The 23,245-nt window shown below is 49.4% G+C and overlaps 1 protein-coding gene across 1 annotated transcript; it reads right to left on the bottom strand.

Moving 5' to 3' along the window:
* Positions 1-3,261: 3,261 nt before the first annotated feature.
* On the bottom strand, positions 3,262-21,975 carry SLC30A1 (solute carrier family 30 member 1). Its single transcript, XM_075339159.1, is given in 3 exon segments — positions 3,262-5,832; positions 20,999-21,095; positions 21,097-21,975. Coding segments are annotated over 3 exon segments (1,467 nt in total). The 5' UTR covers positions 21,586-21,975; the 3' UTR covers positions 3,262-4,951.
* Positions 21,976-23,245: the final 1,270 nt, after the last annotated feature.

The raw sequence follows: 23,245 nt of genomic DNA, 5'->3' as shown, positions 1-23,245 counted from the left end.
TTCGATCCCACTTAGACCAAAGTGAGGTGCGTCCAGCTGAAAACACATGGATGCTCCAGCAAACTGAGTGTGCATGTGAATGGAGGAAGCAGGAAAGATCGCATCACCTCGAAATGTAAAATCCAAACAACAACAAAAATGTATTTAAAGGGAATGACTGCTCAAACCAAGAACAGGCGCTCGATGCACAAGGCGGGCCAAACAGCTAAGTGCACTTTCCCACTATTTCCACCCCCTTCCTCTTTTATGGATTCTTTGCTTTATAGAACCAGAATAGGGTAGATATTTGGAAAACAAGCAGGTGAGAAGCACTTAAATGTTTGCACAAAGCATATGTACATTGGAGAATCCTTTTAAAAGGGACAGAATGACAAAGACTATATTGATAAGATAACTAAGAGTCATATGGGTGGGGTTACAGCCCCCAGCATCCTCTCAGATTGCCTGTGAAGAGAGTAATAGAGATCGGTTTTCCAAAACCGCGCCAATGACCAAAGGACGATGGTAATATAAGATTAATGTTGCTTTATTTTCATGCTCAGATCAACGCGTTTCAGGAGACTCAGCTCCCTTCATCAGGACAAACAGGCAAAAAAACCATCAAATCTCTGATGTTCTTTTGCCTGTTTGTCCTGATGAAGGGAGCCGAGTCTCCTGAAACGCGTTGATCTGAGCATGAAAATAAAGCAACATTAATCTTATATTATCATCGTCCTTTGGTCATTGGCACGGTTTTGGAAAACCTGTTACTCTCTGCTATCAGCCATTTCGGGGACTGCAGTTGCATGCTTATATAGGAGTTGTGACTGTCACAACTTCCATAGGTGAGTCCAACCACATTATTTAACCCCTTTTCCTATTGGGGTAAGACCCTATTGCGCTTCTTTTTCCACAGTCTTCTATTTCCTAGATTGCCTGAGAAGGGACTTTGGCGAGTGTCCACTAGGCACAGCACCATTTATTAGGCAGTGGTTACGCCTGGTACTGCAGCTTAGTTTCATTCTGTCCTTTAAAATCAGCTGATTGTCAGCACTGAAGGTCAGATCTAAGCAATCTGATAGTGATGGGTTGTGTAAAAGAATAGGCCTTTAATAAGGTCGATAGGAATTGATTTGCAGGACACGTCAGTCATTTGTGGCCACTGGCCAGGAGACCTAAGAATAACCTCCAACATGATGACATCTACGGCCTATGGGCGGCACGGTGGCTCAGTGGTTAGCACTGCAGTCTTGCAGTGCTGGGGTCCTGGGTTCAATTCCCACCAAGGACACCATCTGCAAGGAGTTTGTATGTTCTCCTCGTGTTTACGTGGGTTTCCTCCCACACTCCAAAAACACAGTTAGGGATCTTAGATTGTGAGCCCCAATGGGGACAGTGTTGCCAATGTATGTAAAGTGCTGTGGAATTAATAGTGCTATATAAATGAATAAATTAATAATAATATTATTATTAGTGGGAGCAAGGGTGGTTCTCAGGCCACCCCTCCCGAGACCTCAAATTAATGAAGTGGCCAATTTGAGATCATATACATATATTTTAGAAGCAGAAAACAAAACAGAAGTCCCAGTCATGTCAATACAAGCTCCCCATGTTTAATTGGTCCTTTAAAAACTGCAAGTACAAAGTGTCATGGGCTTTAATGGCTACGGAGACATGTGACAATGTAATAAAAGCACCGTACAGTCAGTCTGTAGGCGAGTGGGACAGTAACGGGGCTGTCGATACATGTAACATTACTGAAATATGCTGTACAGGCAAACACAGAACTGGCAAGTCAACATTCCCCAAGCGGCTGACAGTGTGCAAGGCAGGGAGTACGTCTGTGCTGGACCCGGCCGCGGACGAGGCGGCTCCCGGCAAACACCACCAAGAAGAAGAACAACGTTCCATTCAAGTAATTTATAAAACGATGCGTCCAAAAGGACGGTAAAAAGACATTTCCTTACAAATCGGAGCACTACCATTCAATACACAGAGCAGTCATTACATTCAGAAAAGGTAGTTGACAGCGGCCCCGTCCCCCGCAGGCGGTGGCACCATCCCTTCTGCATTATTTTATGCCCTCTGCCTATCACCAGTAGGCGGCGCATACTCCAGTAGTGACCGGCGTAATCTCCCAGCCCGGATCCACAAACATGGCTGCCTCCGAGGAGTGTCCCTTTAAACTTTGGCGGCAATGGATTAACCCATTGATGTCCACAGTACTGTGTGCAATACGTTTGGTCTTGGGGAGGGTGTAACTGTGAGGACGAGACCATGGCCGTGCAAACTGAAGATCAATATGGGGCACAGCATCAAAACACTGAAACTACAGAAGTGCAATTTTACTTGATTGGTGCTTTTTTGCATAAATGTGTGCACTTGGGGCGTCCGATGGCAGAACCTTTTTTTGGGGGGGATGGGGGGGGCAGTTGAAGTGCATTATCTGTCACAGTTTGTTGCGGGGGCTACAAGAGAAGCCATTGATGCCCATCGGCTGCCGTATCTACAATCTACAAGACATTGCAACAATTATAAAAAAAGTGCTGTATTCGATAACAAGGACCTTTCACCTCTCCAGACGCCTCTTATTTTAGTATTTACCTGTAAATTATATATTTTCCCAATGCATTGGGCTGTCCCTCTATTACTCCTGGAAAGTAATACACAACTGAGTGTTACGTTTATCAATAGAACTGATTGGACGATGCTCACGTTTCACAAGGAGAGGCCCCACCCACGAGGGGACCGGCAACACTCTGATGTCATGATTAGATTTTTCCAGGAGGAGCAACAGAGGAACAGCCCAACTGATTCTCTAAGATTGTCATTTTAACTTTAAATATTTTAAAGGATCAGATTGATAAAAGTTCTTCAAAAAAAAAAAAAAAAAGGCATAAAAACAAAATAAAATGCACCCTTTTATCTGCTGCCACTCGGGCACCAATGCTGCTCTGGTCCCGTTTACTTCCGGAGCATTTATTGGCCACAGCGGTAACCTGATTAGCTGTCCAGAAGTAAACGGGAACGGTAGCGGCTTTAGAGGGGTACATAGATTTTTTTTTTTTTAAAAAAAAAAAAAAAAAAAAAAAAAAAAAAAAAAAAAAGGGGTTGTCCACTACTTTTATACTGATGACCTATCCTAAGGATAGGTCATCAAGGTCTGTTTGGCCGGGGTACGACACCTGGCACCCCCGCCGATCAGCTGTCCTCTGTGCCAGCAACCAGAAATGCTCTGTTCCGGAGCTGCGCCATCTTCTGATAGTGGCCGCGACCGGATACTGCACATTCGTCTCCTATTGATCTGAGTGGGAGGCTGAGGTGCAGTACCCGGCAGCGGCCACTATCAGAAGATGGCGCGGCTCCGGAACTGAGCATTTCCGGCTGTCGGCACCGAGAACAGTTGAGTTGATCGGCGGGGGTGCAGGGTGTCGACCCCGGCCAGACAGACATTGATGGCCTATTCGAAGGCTAGGTCATCAATCTAAAACTAGGGGACAACCTCTTTAACAAAGCAGACATGTGACGTGAGGTGAAAGGCCCTCTTTAATGTTATAATCATCCCCTGAAACAGAGAGAATATACATGAATATCATCGTGTGGCTCCATTTTTGATCATTTTACATCTACTTCCATTCGAACAGGTAAGTTTGCTTTACTGTGACTGATCTTGCGCACTTATATAGTCCTAAGACGATTGTGGATTACGTACGTTTACAGCCGGTTTTATAACCAGTCATGGCTCTGTTCTCTGCCTCCACATTTCCATTTAGTCTACAGGACACGTGCTGGGACATAGTTTACCTCCATCAGATTGGTGGTCGTTTAAATGGCCGTTTACAATCGGCAGACTATAGTAAACGACGCGCACTGAGCGATCTGTAAACGACGGCTCAGTGCACATGAGCTGCCATTGATCTCAGCAGTACAACTGCGTATGCAGGGCAGACTAAAGTAAATGACACGCACTGAGCGATCTGTAAACAACAGCTCAGTACACGAGTGGCCATTGATCTCCGCAGCATGACTACTTTAGTCTGCCCTGCATAAACAGTCATGCTGCCGAGATCAATGGCCGCTCGTGCACTGAGCTGTCATTTACAGATCGCTCAGTGCGAGTCATTAACTTTAGTCTGCCCTGCATAAACAAATGACACGCACTGAGCCATCTGTAAACGACAGCTCAGTGCACATGAGCTGCCATTTATGTCGGCAGCACGACTGTTTATGCAGGGCAGACTAAAGTAAATGACACGCACTGAGCAACTTGTAAATGACAGCTCAGTGCACGAGTGGCCATTGATATCGGCAGCACAACTGCTTATGCAGGGCAGACTAAAGTAAATTACACGCACTGAGCGATCTGTAAATGACGGCTCAGTGCACATCTCAGCAGCACGACTGGTTACGCAGGGCGATGCACCGCCAGGAGCAATTTTTTTTTGCACTGTGCGAAACAGCTTCACCTGCTAAACGGGCACTTTCCGCATTGATCGGAGCCACGCAGTGTACACGCTCCTATCGTTGTCTAATGGATCTTTCTGAATCTATAGGATGAGATTGGTTCACAATAACAAGAGCAAAGCCAGCCAACAAGGTAAGTGCAAAGTGCTCAAAAACGGAGACACACACACACACACACACACACACACACACACACAACTTCCAGCATCTCTGGCCGAATCTACTGCCGTCAATTTTCCGTTTTCTTTAAATAGCAAAAGAAACGAGAACTAAAAAGAAACATGAAGTCCACTCCACATTACAGCCTCTGTCCTAGAGCGATCTGCCGAGCGGGAAAATAAAACCTGTAACATTGAACATCTATAGAATCAAACTAAAGGCAACTTTCTCTTTCCCCGTTGTGACAAGTGGACATGAGCCATCGCAGTCTAGGTCGTGATCATCCATAAGTGAGTCGGGAACAAGTTTCCCTTTTGTATTGTCCCCAGTTCCGGCCAGGAGCGGCGGCTCACACCACGGAGTCCATGTCTATCTTCAGTTCGTCTGGGTCCTCGGAGGAATTAGTTCTCTTGGGTTTATGCTCCGGAGATTCACTAATCATCCCCAGGGTGGCCGCTCCGCAGCTGGTCTTCCTGGCCGTGATGCTTTTTTCGGAGTTCCCGCAGCACTGTTTGGGGGCGCACTGCGTTCTGCAGGAAAGTTCACAGAGGGATATTCTAGACCCGGATTCCACATTGGAAAATTCGGGTTGAATAGTGGTAGCGTGGATTCCTTCGTCGTGGAAGAAGTCTTTAATACGCTTTGCTACCTCCATATAAGCGGTGGGGTCATGGCATTTTATATGAGCCGTGGCAATGATGCGGCTCTCCGCCAGCTGCCAGACGTGCAGTTCGTGGACAGCCTCGACGCCCTCAAGGCTTTGCAGCTTTTGTTTCAAGGAGGTAATGTCAATTTGTTTGGGGACTGTTTGCAGCAAGATGAGGGCGGACTCTTTAAGAAGCGGGTAGGTTGTATACAGCAATATACACACCATGATAACACACAGGGCGGGGTCCAGGTACAACACCCAGCAGGGTCCGGCCATCTTGATGAGCGGCTCTTCCGCGCTGTCATTCAGGGCGAGTGAGGTGTGGTTGATCTCTGGATGATCGGAGCAGTGGTCGTGAACACAAGGGTTGATGCAATTCTCCCCGGTTGGACAAGGGTTAAACACAAAGTAAAAGACCAAAGCGTTGACCACCACGATGACCGAGCCCAGAGCGTCACCCAGAACGTGGAGGAAGACTCCGCGCATGTTCAGCTGAGAGCCGTCCTCGTGGATTTCTCCAATGTGGTTTTGGACAATGCTGCCATTCAGTCGGTGATCTACTGCGTGATCTCCCAACGCATCTGTCAAGAAAAGAAAGATCTGTTATAGGTCCGAGCCGTCAGATCAGTATCTATATACAAAATGTAGAATTGCAGGAGAGCCGGAAGTAGAGACCCCCACCGATCTCAAGGTTTTGTGGCTATACTGTTATTGAGCATGTGCGACCATTGCTCCATTACCTACTATAAGAGCAGTGGTCGCACATGCCCAGTAGTGATTTAGTCTCACACAGGAACTTTGTGCCCCACCATTCCCTGGCTCAATGGGGGTCTCAGTCACTGGACCCTCAGCAATCATTTTACTTTAATCCTAGGGATTTTTTTTTTTCTATCCTATTGCTCATGGGATTAACCCCTTAACGATTGAAATGCTGTGCACATCTTAAATCTTTCCAGTACCTTTGATGCAGGCTCGCACGTCGAGCCCGTATCTTTGGCTATGTGCGCACAGTGCGTTTTTCGCGGAGTTTTTCCGCGTTTTTCGCCTCAAAACTGCATGACTTTGCTTCCCCAGCAAAGTCTATGAGTTTTCATTTTTGCTGTCCGCACACAACTGTTTTTGTAAGCTGCGTTTTTGAGCTTGAAAAAAAAAAAAAATAAAAAAAATGGACATGTCAATTCTTTCCTGCGTTTTTCTGCGTTTTCCGCCCATGCAATGCATTGGGAAAACGCAGCCAAAAACGCACCAAATCGCGGTAAAAATGCATGCGTTTTTTTATGCGTTTTTTCGACGCAGGTGCGTTTTTAGCCGCCAAAAACGCACAAAAACGCAGCGTGCGCACATAGCCTTTCCCTGCAGATGACAGCTGAATCATTCAGCCTTCATCTGCCTCTAACTGTCATGGGTGGAGCAGCGCTCCGCCCGCAGCTGTTAACTTGTTAAACGCCACTGTTAACCATTTAATGAGCACCTGCTGCACATTCATGTGATGAAAATCTGATGTCATGACAGCCAGCGGTCTGCTATAGACCCTGATGTCTCATCTCAGTACTCCTATGAAAACCAACCCGGAGCCAGCATTCATAGGAGACTGGGATTTCTTCTATATACAGCAATGTTGATGGATCGGCATGCGTACCACAGGCGATCAGACCAGGTTCAAGTCTCCTAAAGGGACTATTAAATACAGAAAAAATAAATAATTTAAAATAAAAAAAAATTATATAAAAAAAATTATGTTTTTTTAAATAAAAATTTCTCTTACAAAAAAAACAAAAAAAAACAAAAAAAAATTACCATAAAAGAAGGGAATTTTGTTTACTTACCGTAAATTCCTTTTCTTCTAGCTCCAATTGGGAGACCCAGACAATTGGGTGTATAGGCTATGCCTCCGGAGGCCGCACAAAGTATTACACTTAAAAGTGTTAAGCCCCTCCCCTTCTGCCTATACACCCCCCGTGCTCCCACGGGCTCCTCAGTTTTGATGCAAAAGCAGGAAGGAGGAAAAAGAATTATAAACTGGTTTAAAGTAACTTCAATCCGAAGGAATATCGGAGAACTGAAACCATTCAACATGAACAACATGTGTACACAAAAAAAAAACAGGGGCGGGCGCTGGGTCTCCCAATTGGAGCTAGAAGAAAAGGAATTTACGGTAAGTAAACAAAATTCCCTTCTTTGTCGCTCCATTGGGAGACCCAGACAATTGGGACGTCCAAAAGCAGTCCCTGCCTGGGTGGGTAAAATAATACCTCGTAAGAGAGCCGTAAAACGGCCTCTTCCTACAGGTGGGCAACCGCCGCCTGAAGGACTCGTCTACCTAGGCTGGCATCCGCCGAAGCATAGGTATGCACCTGATAGTGTTTCGTGAAAGTGTGCAGGCTCGACCAGGTAGCCGCCTGACACACCTGCTGAGCCGTAGCCTGGTGCCTCAAAGCCCAGGACGCGCCCACGGCTCTGGTAGAATGGGCCTTCAGCCCTGAGGGAACCGGAAGCCCAGCCGAACGGTAGGCTTCGAGAATTGGCTCCTTGATCCACCGAGCCAAGGTTGATTTGGAAGCCTGTGACCCTTTACGCTGGCCAGCGACAAGGACAAAGAGTGCATCCGAGCGGCGCAGGGGCGCCGTACGAGAAATGTAGAGTCTGAGTGCTCTCACCAGATCTAACAAGTGCAAATCCTTTTCACATTGGTGAACTGGATGAGGACAAAAAGAAGGTAAGGAGATATCCTGATTGAGATGAAAGGGGGATACCACCTTAGGGAGAAATTCCGGAACCGGACGCAGAACCACCTTGTCCTGGTGAAACACCAGGAAAGGGGCTTTGCATGACAGCGCTGCTAGCTCAGACACTCTCCGAAGTGAAGTGACTGCTACTAGAAAAACCACTTTCTGCGAAAGGCGTGAGAGAAATATCCCTCATTGGCTCGAAAGGTGGTTTCTGAAGAACCATCAGCACCCTGTTCAGATCCCAGGGTTCTAACGGCCGCTTGTAAGGAGGAACGATGTGACAAACCCCCTGCAGGAACGTGTGTACATGTGGAAGTCTGGCTAGGCGCTTCTGGAAAAACACAGAGAGCGCTGAGACTTGTCCCTTAAGGGAGCCGAGCGACAAACCCTTTTCCAGTCCAGATTGAAGGAAGGACAGAAAAGTGGGCAAGGCAAAAGGCCAGGGAGAAAAACCCTGAGCAGAGCACCACGACAGGAAAATTTTCCACGTCCTGTGGTAGATCTTGGCAGACGTGGGTTTCCTAGCCTGTCTCATAGTGGCAATGACGTCTTGAGATAACCCTGAAGACGCTAGGATCCAGGACTCAATGGCCACACAGTCAGGTTGAGGGCCGCAGAATTCAGATGGAAAAACGGCCCTTGAGATAGCAAGTCTGGTCGGTCTGGTAGTGCCCACGGTTGGCCGACCGTGAGATGCCACAGATCCGGGTACCACGACCGCCTCGGCCAGTCTGGAGCGACGAGGATGACGCGGCGGCAGTCGGCCCTGATCTTGCGTAACACTCTGGGCAACAGTGCCAGCGGAGGAAACACATAAGGGAGCTGAAACTGCGACCAATCCTGAACTAAGGCGTCTGCCGCCAGAGCTCTGGGATCTTGAGACCGTGCCATGAACGTCGGTACCTTGTTGTTGTGCCGGGACGCCATGAGGTCGACGTCCGGCCCCCCACAGCGGCAACAGATCTCCTGAAACACGTCCGGGTGAAGGGACCATTCCCCTGCGTCCATGCCCTGGCGACTGAGAAAGTCTGCTTCCCAGTTTTCCACGCCTGGAATGTGAACTGCAGAGATGGTGGAGGCCGTGGCTTCCACCCACATCAAAATCCGCCGGACTTCCTGGAAGGCTTGCCGACTGCGTGTGCCGCCTTGGTGGTTGATGTATGCCACCGCTGTGGAATTGTCCGACTGAATTCTGATCTGCTTGCCTTCCAGCCACTGCTGGAACGCTTTCAGGGCAAGATACACTGCCCGTATTTCCAGAACATTGATCTGAAGCGAGGACTCTTGCTGGGTCCACGTACCCTGAGCCCTGTGGTGGAGAAAAACCGCTCCCCACCCTGACAGACTCGCGTCCGTCGTGACCACCTCCCAGGATGGGGGTAGGAAGGATTTCCCCTTCGATAATGAAGTGGGAAGAAGCCACCACCGAAGGGAAGCTTTGGTCGCCTGAGAGAGGGAGACGTTCCTGTCGAGGGACGTCGGCTTCCTGTCCCATTTGCGTAGGATGTCTCATTGAAGAGGACACAGGTGAAACTGCGCGAAAGGAACTGCCTCCATTGCTGCCACCATCTTCCCCAGGAAGTGCATGAGACGCCTCAAGGGGTGTGACTGGCCTTGAAGGAGAGATTGTACCCCTGTCTGTAGTGACCGCTGCTTGATCAGCGGAAGCTTCACTATCGCTGAGAGGGTATGAAACTCCATGCCAAGGTATGTGAGCGATTGGGCCGGTGTCAGATTTGACTTTGGAAAATTGATGATCCACCCGAAACTCTGGAGAGTCTCCAGGGTAGCGTCGAGGCTGTGTTGGCATGCCTCTTGAGAGGGTGCCTTGATCAGGAGATCGTCCAAGTAAGGGATCACCGAGTGACCCTGAGAGTGGAGGACCGCTACTACAGTAGCCATAACCTTGGTGAAAACCCGTGGGGCTGTTGCCAGGCCGAACGGCAGTGCCACGAACTGCAGGTGTTCGTTTTCTATGGCGAAGCGCAAGAAGCGCTGGTGCTCTGGAGCAATCGGTACGTGGAGATAAGCATCTTTGATATCGATCGATGCAAGGAAATCTCCTTGGGACATTGAGGCGATGACGGAGCGGAGGGATTCCATCCGGAACCGCCTGGTCTTTACGTGTTTGTTGAGAAGTTTCAGGTCCAGGACAGGACGGAAAGACCCGTCCTTCTTTGGGACCACAAACAAGTTGGAGTAAAAACCGTGGCCCTGTTGCTGAAGAAGAACAGGGACCACCACTCCTTCTGCCTTCAGAGTGCCCAGCGCCTGCAGAAGAGCCTCGGCTCGCTCGGGAGGCGGGGATGACCTGAAGAATCGAGTCGGGGGACGAGAGGTGAACTCTATCTTGTAACCGTGAGACAGAATGTCTCTCACCCAACGGTCTTTTACCCGTGGCAGCCAGGCGTCGCAAAAGCGGGAGAGCCTGCCACCGACCGAAGATGCGGAGTGAGGAGGCCGAAAGTCATGAGGAAGCCGCTTTGGTAGCGGCACCTCCGGTGGCCTTTTTAGGACGTGACTTAGACCGCCATGCGTCAGAGTTCCTTTGATCTTTCTGAGGCCTTTTGGACGAGGAGAATTGGGACCTGCCCGCGCCCCGAAAGGACCGAAACCTCGACTGCCCCTTCCTCTGTTGGGGTATGTTCGGTTTGGGCTGGGGTAAGGATGTATCCTTTCCCTTGGATTGTTTGATGATTTCATCCAAACGCTCGCCAAACAATCGGTCGCCAGAAATTGGCAAACTGGTTAAGCGCTTTTTGGAAACAGAATCTGCCTTCCATTCCCGTAGCCACAAGGCCCTGCGGAGTACCACCGAATTGGCGGCTGCAACCGCCGTACGGCTCGCAGAGTCCAGGACAGCATTAATAGCGTAAGACGCAAATGCCGACGTCTGAGTGGTTATGGACGCCACCTGTGGCGCGGACGTGCGTGTGGCTGCGTCAATTTGCGCTTGACCTGCTGAGATAGCTTGTAGCGCCCATACGGCTGCGAACGCTGGGGCAAAAGAAGCGCCGATAGCTTCATAGATGGATTTCAACCAGAGCTCCATCTGCCTGTCAGTGGCATCTTTGAGTGAAGCCCCATCTTCCACTGCAAGTATGGATCTAGCTGCCAGTCTGGAGATTGGAGGATCCACTTTGGGACACTGAGCCCAACTTTTGACCACGTCAGGGGGAAAAGGATAACGTGTATCCTTAAGGCGCTTAGAAAAACGCTTATCTGGACAAGCATGGTGATTCTGGACTGCCTCTCTGAAATCAGAGTGGTCCAGAAACATACTCGGTGTACGCTTGGGAAACCTGAAATGGAATTTCTCCTGCTAAGAAGCTGACTCCTCCACCGGAGGAGCTGAGGGAGAAATATCCAACATACGATTGATGGACGCAATAAGGTCGTTCACTATGGCGTCCCCGTCCGGAGTATCAAGATTGAGAGCGGCCTCAGGATCAGAATCCTGATCAGCTACTTCCGCGTCATCAACCAGCGATTCCCCTCGCTGAGACCCTGCACAATATGATGATGTCGAGGGAAAATCTAAGCGAGCTCGCTTAGTCGGTCTGGGGCTGGGGTCTGTGTCAGAACCCTCAGCCTGGGATCTATGAGATACCCCTGGAGGACATTGTTGGTCCAACTGAGGGGAGCCAGGGAACGAAGATTCAACAGAGTCCCTGTGCTGAGATACCGGCCTGGACTGCAAGGCTTCTAGTATCTTAGCCATAGTCTCAGAGAGTTTTGCAAACTCCGTCCCCGTCACCTGAACAGTGTTAGCAGGTGGCTCCCCCTGGGCCCCTCTTAGCAGAGGCTCCGGCTGAGTAAGTGCCACAGGGGCCGAACAGTGCACACAATGAGGGTCAGTGGAACCTGCCGGTAGCGGGGTCGTACATGTGGCGCAGGCAACATAAGCCTGTGTTTTGGCACCCCTGCCTTTCGTGGGCGCCATGCTATTATCTTCCCTGAGTAACACAATAGGGTATATAGCCAGAAATCAACTGTGCACCACACAGTGTAAAACATATATAGCATAAACATATAATGTTACACTACTGCACAATGGGGCTAGCACCACAGGTGCTGCTTACCACCCGCCTAAAGCGGTTGTGAGGCCACCAGAGTCCCTGCCTGGGTCTCCCAGACTTTGTCCCCCTCTGCTGCGTCCGAGGAGCTGACAGGAATGGCTGCCGGCGTCCTGAGGAGAGGAGGGAGCCGTGGGCGTGACCCAGAAAGTGCGGGAACTGGTGCCTGCACTGTGCACAGTGAGGGGGGTGGAGTATGCAAAGCATGCTCCAGCCCTCAGTGCTGCCGACCTGTACAGCGTCCCGCCCTTCCCCTGCCTGTCAGGGCTGTGGGCGGGAGGAAAGGAAACTAGGCCGCAAAAAGCCGGGGACTCTAGTAATAAACGCGGCCGCCGTAAAAGCGCGGCCGGCGTGAAAGTCCCCGGCGCACTACAAGTCCCAGCCGCGACGCAGTGTTTCCATGGCCGCGGCGGTCAGTGCGGCAGTCCCTATACATAAACACACTCAGCAACGCTGAGTGTGTAATGGCACATATTAACCCGGTCAGCGCCGTGGTCCCCGGTGCACTAGCACACCCAGCAAAGCTGGAGTGTTGCTGTGCGCGGTCCCCACCGGGATACAGAGTACCTCCAAGTAGCAGGGCCATGTCCCTGAACGATACCCGGCTCCTATCCAGCAGGCTCCACAGGAGTTGTGGATGAAGCGCGGTCTCAGTGCCTGGAGACCGATAGGATCCCACTTCCACCAGAGCCCTAAGGGGGATGGGGAAGGAAAAACAGCATGTGGGCTCCAGCCTCCGTACCCGCAATGGATACCTCAACCTTACAACACCACCGACAAGAGTGGGGTGAGAAGGGAGCATGCTGGGGGCTCTATATGGGCCCACTTTTCTTCCATCCGACATGGTCAGCAGCTGCTGCTGACCAATCTGTGGAGCTGTGCGTGCGTGTCTGACCTCCTTCGCACAAAGCAAAAAACTGAGGAGCCCGTGGGAGCACGGGGGGTGTATAGGCAGAAGGGGAGGGGCTTAACACTTTTAAGTGTAATACTTTGTGCGGCCTCCGGAGGCATAGCCTATACACCCAATTGTCTGGGTCTCCCAATGGAGCGACAAAGAAATACACATATTTGGTATCACTTCATTTGTAAAAGTCCGATCAAAATATAAAAAAAATGAATTTGCTGCATATCAAAAAATGGAGCCCTTGGCTTTCTTACCAACAAAATTCTTAATAGAGTCTGGTCCATGTGCTTAATGTCTGATTTTTAAACTCCACAATCCATGAAAATTTAGACTTCTATACCTGGAATTTGACTTTTTTATTCTGCATTTTATCTTCTTTATGTATATATATATACTTGAATTATTATAAAAGTTCTCCATTGTTTCTTACCCTTTCACACTCCCTTCCCTCTTTTCCTCTCCTGCGCAATAAAATGTTCTTTCCTTCATCCCATCCCTTCCTTTTCTCCCTACCCTTTCCCTTAGGTATGATGGTTTACTCACTTGATACGTTAATGTCTACATTAAAGGGAATGTATCGCGTTTTTTTATTTTTGTATTAAAAATAGTGATTCTGAAATCAAAGTATTTCTAATACAAAATGAAAATCGCAGCTTATTTACTTTTTCTGTTATTCTAATTTTACTGTATGCACTGGGGGCCATGTTGGATTTGCTGTGTGTGTAACGACAGTTACACACTCCTTTATGGCAGCCCCTGTGCATAGAGAATAGTGGTCGCTATCCGACCCTATGTTTAACGTTACAGTGGGCGTATGCTGTGACCTGGACGCGCCCCCTGGGCTGTCCAGATCACAGCAGAAGGAAGTTCAGCGCCATCATCGTGGAGCTCACAGCGTATGCTGTTTGCTCCACTTCACCCCTGTCAACCGCCGGGATGTGTGAGTACAGGCCGCCTCCCCTCCCCTGCCCCCGTTACCGATGACACCGCCTCCCTCCGCTCTGCCCAGCCCCCGCTACTGCTACCGCCGCCCCTCGCCGTTCCCGTCTCCGCTAACACCCCATCCCTTCGCTCTCCTCAGCCCCCGCTAGTGCCGCCCCTCCCCCTCGCCGTTCCCGTCTCCGCTGACACCCCATCCCTTCGCTCTCCTCAGCCCCCGCTAGTGCCGCCCCTCCCCCTCGCCGTTCCCGTCTCCGCTGACACCCCATCCCTCCGCTCTCCCCAGCCACCGCTCTGCTCGCCGCTGCTGTGTATGTGTGTGCGCCCTTGCCCCACTGCATGCGAGTACCGCCGCTGATGCTGTCTGCACGGCTGTGTATTATCCTCTCCTGTTTCATACTATCTGCTGAGCCGTGTATCTAATCCTCTCTTGGGTGATACACAGCTCAGCAGACTGCATCACCCAGAACAGGATTAGATACACGGCCGTGCACACAGCATCACCCAGGACAGGATTAGATACACAGCTCATCAGACAGTATCTAATCCTCTCCTGGGTGATGCTGTGTGCACGGCCGTGTATCCAATCCTCTCCTGGGTGATGCTGTGTGCACGGCCGTGTATCCAATCCTCTCCTGGGTGATGCTGTGTGCACGGCCGTGTATCCAATCCTCTCCTGGGTGATGCTGTGTGCACGGCCGTGTATCCAATCCTCTCCTGGGTGATGCTGTGTGCACGGCCGTGTATCCAATCCTCTCCTGGGTGATGCTGTGTGCACGGCCGTGTATCCAATCCTCTCCTGGGTGATGCTGTGTGCACGGCCGTGTATCCAATCCTCTCCTGGGTGATGCTGTGTGCACGGCCGTGTATCCAATCCTCTCCTGGGTGATGCTGTGTGCACGGCCGTGTATCCAATCCTCTCCTGGGTGATGCTGTGTGCACGGCCGTGTATCCAATCCTCTCCTGGGTGATGCTGTGTGCACGGCCGTGTATCCAATCCTCTCCTGGGTGATGCTGTGTGCACGGCCGTGTATCCAATCCTCTCCTGGGTGATGCTGTGTGCACGGCCGTGTATCTAATCCTCTCCTGGGTGATACTGTCTGCTGAGCCGTGTATCTAATCCTATCCTGTGTGATACTGTCTGCTGAGCCGTGTATCTAATCCTATCCTGTGTGATACTGTCTGCGGAGCCGTGTATCTAATCCTAGCCTGTGTGATACTGTCTGCTGAGCCGTGTATCTAATCCTGTCCTGGGTGATACTGTCTGCTGAGCCGTGTATCTAATCCTAGCCTGTGTGATACTGTCTGCTGAGCTGTGTATCTAATCCTAGCCTGGGTGATACTGTCTGCAGAGCAGTGTATCTAATCCTGTCCTGTGTGATACTCCTGCTGTCCTTGGTGACACTTTAGACACCAACAAAATGGCTGTGCATTGTGTCCCTACATGTCATTCTCTGTTATCCTTTGTAAACACTCAGATTGGGAGGGGGGAGGCGTGCCACCACACACAGGAGAGCAGACTCCACCCACTTTACTGCAAGCTGTAACGTGAGCTTTTTCCTACAGTGGGATTTCTGTAGGATTTCAGAAGCTGCTCCCCCTAGTGTTTAGCAGTGGAAACAGTGGAAATTATTAAACTTTTTATTATTTTTTTTTACATTTTGCTCAATTAAAAAAAGTAATATTTAAACAAAACATTAAAATAATATTACTTTACATTTTTTCAGGTATTTAATTTTTTTTTTTCTGACGATACAGTCCCTTTAATTGCTATCTATCGAGTATCCTGTATTAAGTTACTGTTTGTTTTGCGTTGATTGTTTGTATGAAAATTGTTTAATAAAAAATTATTTCAATCAAAATATAAAAAAAAAAAAAAAAAAAAAAAAAAAAAAAAAGAATCGGATCGTTAAACCGCAAAATGAGTAAAAAAAATAAAATGCTAGAATTTTAGTTTTTCTGCTGCCGTCACAACAGGAAGAGGTGTAGTAACTGGCAATCAAGCCATCGTATATACGCCAAAATGATATCAATAAAAACCATCAGCTTGCAGAAAATAAAAAGCCCTCCCACAGCCCCATATCCTAAAAAGTCAAAATGTTACGTCTCTTGGGAAGGCGTGACAGCAAGGATTTTTTTTTTCTACCACTTAAAACAAAAAAACTATACATGATTGATATCTATGTAATCGTACTGACCTCTAAAAACCTATGGTCAGGTGAGTTTTATGGTAAAAATTACCGTTATAAATAAAAACCGCAAAAAGCTATTACAGAATTTCACTTTTTTTTATATTTCGTCACACTTGCAATTCCCCCCCCCCGCTTACCATCATATCATATGAGAAAATGAGTGGTGGTCAATCAAAAGTACAACTTGTCCCATAAGAAACAAGCCTTCCCTTGTCTACATGGACAGAAAAATAAAAACAAAAAAATTACCTAGTCCTTAAGAGGATTTAGGTTTTATTATGGTTAATTTAAAGGGTTTGCTCACAGGATACAGTGCCTACAAGTAGTCTTCAACCCCCTGCAGATTTAGCAGGTTTGATAAGATGCAAATAAGTTAGAGCCTGCAAACTTCAAACAAGAGCAGGATTTATTAACAGATGCATAAATCTTACAAACCAACAAGTTATGTTGCCCAGTTAAATTTTAATACATTTTCAACATAAAAGTGTGGGTCAATTATTATTCAACCCCTAGGTTTAATATTTTGTGGAATAACCCTTGTTTGCAATTACAGCTAATAATCGTCTTTTATAAGACCTGATCAGGCCGGCACAGGTCTCTGGAGTTATCTTGGCCCACTCCTCCATGCAGATCTTCTCCAAGTTATCTAGGTTCTTTGGGTGTCTCATGTGGACTTTAATCTTGAGCTCCTTCCACAAGTTTTCAATTGGGTTAAGGTCAGGAGACTGACTAGGCCACTGCAACACCTTGATTTTTTCCCTCTTGAACCAGGCCTTAGTTTTCTTGGCTGTGTGCTTTGGGTCGTTGTCTTGTTGGAAGATGAAATGACGACCCATCTTAAGATCCTTGATGGAGGAGCGGAGGTTCTTGGCCAAAATCTCCAGGTAGGCTATCCATCTTCCCATGGATGCGGACCAGATGGCCAGGCCCCTTGGCTGAGAAACAGCCCCACAGCATGATGCTGCCACCACCATGCTTGACTGTAGGGATGGTATTCTTGGGGTCGTATGCAGTGCCATCCAGTCTCCAAACGTCACGTGTGTGGTTGGCACCAAAGATCTCGATCTTGGTCTCATCAGACCAGAGAACCTTGAACCAGTCTGTCTCAGAGTCCTCCAAGTGATCATGCGCAAACTGTAGACGAGCCTTGACATGACTCTTTGAAAGTAAAGGTACCTTACGGGCTCGTCTGGAACGGAGACCATTGCGGTGGAGTAGGTTACTTATGGTATTGACTGAAACCAATGTCCCCACTGCCATGAGATCTTCCCAGAGCTCCTTCCTTGTTGTCCTTGGGTTAGCCTTGACTCTTCGGACAAGCCTGGCCTCGGCACGGGTGGAAACTTTCAAAGGCTGTCCAGGCCGTGGAAGGCTAACAGTAGTTCCATAAGCCTTCCACTTCCGGATGATGCTCCCAACAGTGGAGACAGGTAGGCCCAACTCCTTGGAAAGGGTATTGTACCCCTTGCCAGCCTTGTGACCCTCCACGATCTTGTCTCTGATGGCCTTGGAATGCTCTTTTGTCTTTCCCATGCTGACCAAGTACGAGTGCTGTTCACAAGTTTGGGGAGGGTCTTAATTAGTCAGAAAAGGCTGGAAAAAGAGATAATTAATCCAAACATGTGAAGCTCATTGTTCTTTGTGCCTGAAATACTTCTTAATACTTTAGGGGAACCAAACAGAATTCTTGTGGTTTGAGGGGTTGAATAATAAATGACCCTCTGAATAAACTTTTCACAATTTAAAAAAAAAATAAAAAAAGAAATAACATTCTTTTTTGCTGCAGTGCATTTCACACTTCCAGGCTGATCTACAGTGCAAATGTCACAATGCCAAGTTATTTCCGAATGTGTAAACCTGCTAAATCTGCAGGGGGTTGAATACTACTTGTAGGCACTGTAGGTGATGACGGGCAGATCACTAGGGAGCCAAAGCTGGGACCCCCACCGATCCTCAGCATGGGACTCTGCCATCTCCTGCAGACCCCAAAACAATGGCTGGAGTAATGATGAGTGTTATGATAGGGGACCTTCAGTACGGAGCTGAGATTACACTTCAAGACTTGCACGGTCACCGGAGAGCCTCGATTTACCAATATTTACCACTCACCGGTTTTCTTAAAATCAGGTCCAATAACTTAAAAAGCAGTTAATAATCCCCCCCACAGCAGTAACAGCCCCTAAACATGGTAAAGGGGGGGGGGGGGGCTTTAATAACTTCCATCACTTCTTTTCTGCAGCCGGGCAGCAAAGACGACAATCAGGGGTTTTCTGCCATCTGCATTCCTCCTGTCACTGCACGATCTCATCAAACGCCAAGAGAATCACAGATCGGGAAGCAGCTTCAGCAGACGGAGCGTGACCAATTCATTAACTGGCACCTCCCTGGCACTGGAGCCGCCCGTGCCCCGGAGCACAGCCAGGAAAGGAGCAAGAGATTAAAAAATGGATGTGCAAAACGGCAGTCACCAGTAATTACACAAACTTAGACATACAGGGGGTATGCCCCTCGTCCACAAAACAAGGGAATCCTGCGCCCAGGAGAAGCCCCCAGCTCACTTAGCCCAAGAGTCGTCTGCACCCAGGGGAAGCCCCCCCCCGACCTCACTTACCCCAAGGGGCGTCTTATTCCAGGAGAAGCTCCCCACCCTCATTTACCACAGGGGCGTCCTGCGCCCAGTAGAAGCCCCCCACCCTCATTATATATAAAGGCTACCTGATAGGAGACCCCATTTTACAGCACCCTAGTCTATTCGAAAGGTGGGCAGCGCCCATCAGAAGCCACATCCACACCTGGCACACTGACTCTGGTGCCCCCTTCCCTTCTTCCACATATTGTGGCTGACCAACCATAGTGGAAGCAGAATCAGTGAAGGACAAGGCCGCAGCCTCGCTCTGCACAAGAACAGCGCAGCACACTATGACATCACCGGGGCTCTATGCATATGGACATAGTCTGTGCCGCCAATCCTCATGACATCACACCCGCCGATACATCACACCAGCTTTGTAGATGTGTAGAATACAGCACAGACTATGACATCAGAAGGCGTCTATACTTATGTACATTAGCCATCAGCACTATGCCGTCACACAGGAGCTACAGCTATATAGATGACATCACAGGTTTAATAGCCATGTAGATGACATCACACCCTCGATATGACATCACACAGGAGCTATGTAGACTATACCCCCCCAATATAACATCACACAGGAGCTATGTAGACTATACCCCCCCAATATGACATCACACAGGAGCTATGTAGACTATACCCCCCCAATATAACATCACACAGGAGCTATGTAGACTATACCCCCCCAATATGACATCACACAGGAGCTATGTAGACTATACCCCCCCCAATATGACATCACACAGGAGCTATGTAGACTATACCCCCCCCCAATATGACATCACACAGGAGCTATGTAGACTATACCCCCCCCCAATATAACATCACACAGGAGCTATGTAGACTATACCCCCCCCCAATATAACATCACACAGGAGCTATGTAGACTATACCCCCCCAATATAACATCACACAGGAGCTATGTAGACTATACCCCCCCCAATATAACATCACACAGGAGCTATGTAGACTATACCCCCCCCAATATGACATCACACAGGAGCTATGTAGACTATACCCCCCCCCCCCAATATGACATCACACAGGAGCTATGTAGACTATACCCCCCCCCCCCAATATGACATCACACAGGAGCTATGTAGACTATACCCCCCCCCCCCCAATATGACATCACACAGGAGCTATGTAGACTATACCCCCCCCCCCAATATGACATCACACAGGAGCTATGTAGACTATACCCCCCCCCCCCCAATATGACATCACACAGGAGCTATGTAGACTATACCCCCCCCCCAATATGACATCACACAGGAGCTATGTAGACTATACCCCCCCCCCCCAATATGACATCACACAGGAGCTATGTAGACTATACCCCCCCCCCAATATGACATCACACAGGAGCTATGTAGACTATACCCCCCCCAATATGACATCACACAGGAGCTATGTAGACTATACCCCCCCAATATGACATCACACAGGAGCTATGTAGACTATACCCCCCCCCAATATGACATCACACAGGAGCTATGTAGACTATACCCCCCCCAATATGACATCACACAGGAGCTATGTAGACTATACCCCCCCCAATATGACATCACACAGGAGCTATGTAGACTATACCCCCCCCCAATATGACATCACACAGGAGCTATGTAGACTATACCCCCCCCCAATATGACATCACACAGGAGCTATGTAGACTATACCCCCCCCAATATGACATCACACAGGAGCTATGTAGACTATACCCCCCCCAATATGACATCACACAGGAGCTATGTAGACTATACCCCCCCCCAATATGACATCACACAGGAGCTATGTAGACTATACCCCCCCCCCAATATGACATCACACAGGAGCTATGTAGACTATACCCCCCCCCCAATATGACATCACACAGGAGCTATGTAGACTATACCCCCCCCCCCCAATATGACATCACACAGGAGCTATGTAGACTATACCCCCCCCCCCAATATGACATCACACAGGAGCTATGTAGACTATACCCCCCCCCAATATGACATCACACAGGAGCTATGTAGACTATACCCCCCCCAATATGACATCACACAGGAGCTATGTAGACTATACCCCCCCCCCAATATGACATCACACAGGAGCTATGTAGACTATACCCCCCCCCCAATATGACATCACACAGGAGCTATGTAGACTATACCCCCCCCCCCCCCATATGACATCACACACGAGCTGTGGCTATGTAGAGGGCATCATACCCCCATATTACGTTACAGGTTCCGTGCCTTACATGACACGATGACGTCATTCTCACCATGTTTCCCGGGCAGCACCTCCACCCCGGGTCCGTTCTCCACCAGGTTGTTGGTCTCCTCCCGGTCACGGACGACCCCATCTCCCGCCGATCTCTCCCCGGCTCCGCTGGTTCTTCTTGGCCCCGTGCGAGTGTCCGTGTCCGGAGCCTCCGCCGTGGGAGTGTCCGTGTCCGCCCCCCGCGCTGTCCCGGAACATGCACAGGCCGATGAGATTGATGAGCAATCCGCCGGCGCCGACCCCGATGACGACCAGCGGCTGCTCGATGGCCTGCGGCTCGGTGAAGCGCTCCACGGCCTCCAGGATGATGGTGAAGCACAGGGCGGTGAGGAAGATGGCGTTCACCAGCGCCCCCATCACCCCGGCCCGGATCCAGCCGAACGTGTTCTTATCGGTGGAGCGAGTCTTCTGAGCGAATCGCACGGCGATCAGCCCGACCACCAGCGCGATCACATCGGACAGCATGTGGAAGGAGTCGGAGAGCATCGCCAGGGAGCCGGTGATCCGACTGACCACCACCTCCGCCACGAAGAACACGAAGGTGAGGCCGAGCATACATAGCAGCCGCACACGGTTAGACTCCCACATCGTGAGGGATCCCCGGGCCGAGGACACGGTCCAAAGGTCAGCGCGGCGAAGGGACGGGGCCCGGCGGCTGGAGGAGGCCGCGCGGGATCACAGCCGGGGGGGAGCGCAGTGACCGGAGCCCGGCAGCGGCGGCGGCTTCTCCCTCACTGGGCATCTCTGACGTCCGGAGCAGGGAAATAATACAAACTTTTGCACCCGAAACCGTCTTTTCCACACGGAGCAGAGATGACGAGGCCCCGCCCCTCCGCACGCCTGCCTGTGATTGGCTGAGCCGGGAGACGCGATGTGGTACATAGCGACAGCCGCCATTACACAGGCTGAGGAGGCGGGGCGGTTACTATAGAGACCGGCGAGGAGCGCAGCACCGGCCGTTCCGTGTAACCCTCCGCGTACAACTAGCTCCCCCGCTGCCCTCCAATCCGCGCTCTTCTTATTCACAAGCTGTTGCTCCTAGCAACCAATCAGAGTTCAGCTTACAGTGCAGTTAGGCAGGTTGAAAAATGAAAGAGGCCTTCTGATTGGTTGCTAGGGGCAACGTTATATACAGTGCTGATTCCATGTTTACAGTTTCATTTTTTTATAGTTCTGTCCACAAAATTAGTTGTAGTTTTTATAGTTACCATGACTTTTAATACTTTTATTTTTACCAAAAAGTTGCAGTTTTAATTAGTTTTATTTCGCCAATTAGTCCAATATTTTATTCGGACGCGGCCATGTCACAGACAGCGAGGAGTTAAAGTTATCTGTAGACTGTGAGCCCTCGCGGGCAGGGTCCTCTCTCCTCCTATACCAGTCTGTTTTGTACTGTTAATGATTGTTGTACGTATACCCTCTCTCACTTGTAAAGCGCCATGGAATAAATGGCGCTATAATAATAATAATTTGCGTCTTCGAGGGCGATTTTATAAATTTAATTTAAATGTCCCGTATTTTGGGCTAATAATAATTGTCACAGTCAGGTTTCATAATGTAACTTTCTCGGCTGATTTATGACCACATCGGAGCGGAGCTGCACTTTGATGTGGTCTGTGGTCATAAATCAGCGCAGAGGAGGTTAGAAAAGCTTTAAACTCTACCGTCAGACCAAGCTCACTGACTGATTCTCAGTTGCACCCTTTTTTTCTCAGGAGCGCCTCCTCCCTGCTTGCCTGGAGATTGACAGTTGGGGCCGGTGGCACGGATGAGCTCGGCGGGTCGAACAGACTCCTATAAGATCCAGCGACGCCGTCAGCTATGGAGCAGCGCTCGTAAGCTTTATAGAAAAGAGCTTGTAAGCGCTGCACATCCGCCTGCTGTTGATCTGTATAGGAGGCGAATGTGCAGTATCCGGCTGCTGCCACTATCAGAAGATGGAGCAGCTTCGGAACTGAGCATTTCTGGCTGCCTGCTGCCGCCGCCAGGACTGAGAACAGCTGATCGGCGGAGGTGCTGGGTGTTGGACCCAGGCCGATCAGCTATTGAAGACCTATCCTATGTAAAAGTAGTGGACAACCCCTTTAAGGGATTTGAGGTACAGTGCCTACAAGTAGTATTCAACCCCCTGCAGATTTAGCAGGTTTACACATTCGGAATTAACTTGGCATTGTGACATTTGGACTGTAGATCAGCCTGGAAGTGTGAAATGCAGCAAAAAAGAATGTTATTTCTTTTTTTATTTTTT

Source organism: Anomaloglossus baeobatrachus, chromosome 3 (genome assembly GCF_048569485.1).
Source record: "Anomaloglossus baeobatrachus isolate aAnoBae1 chromosome 3, aAnoBae1.hap1, whole genome shotgun sequence".
Taxonomy (NCBI): Eukaryota; Metazoa; Chordata; class Amphibia; order Anura; family Aromobatidae; genus Anomaloglossus; species Anomaloglossus baeobatrachus.
This window is presented reverse-complemented; position numbering and strand designations above follow the sequence as displayed.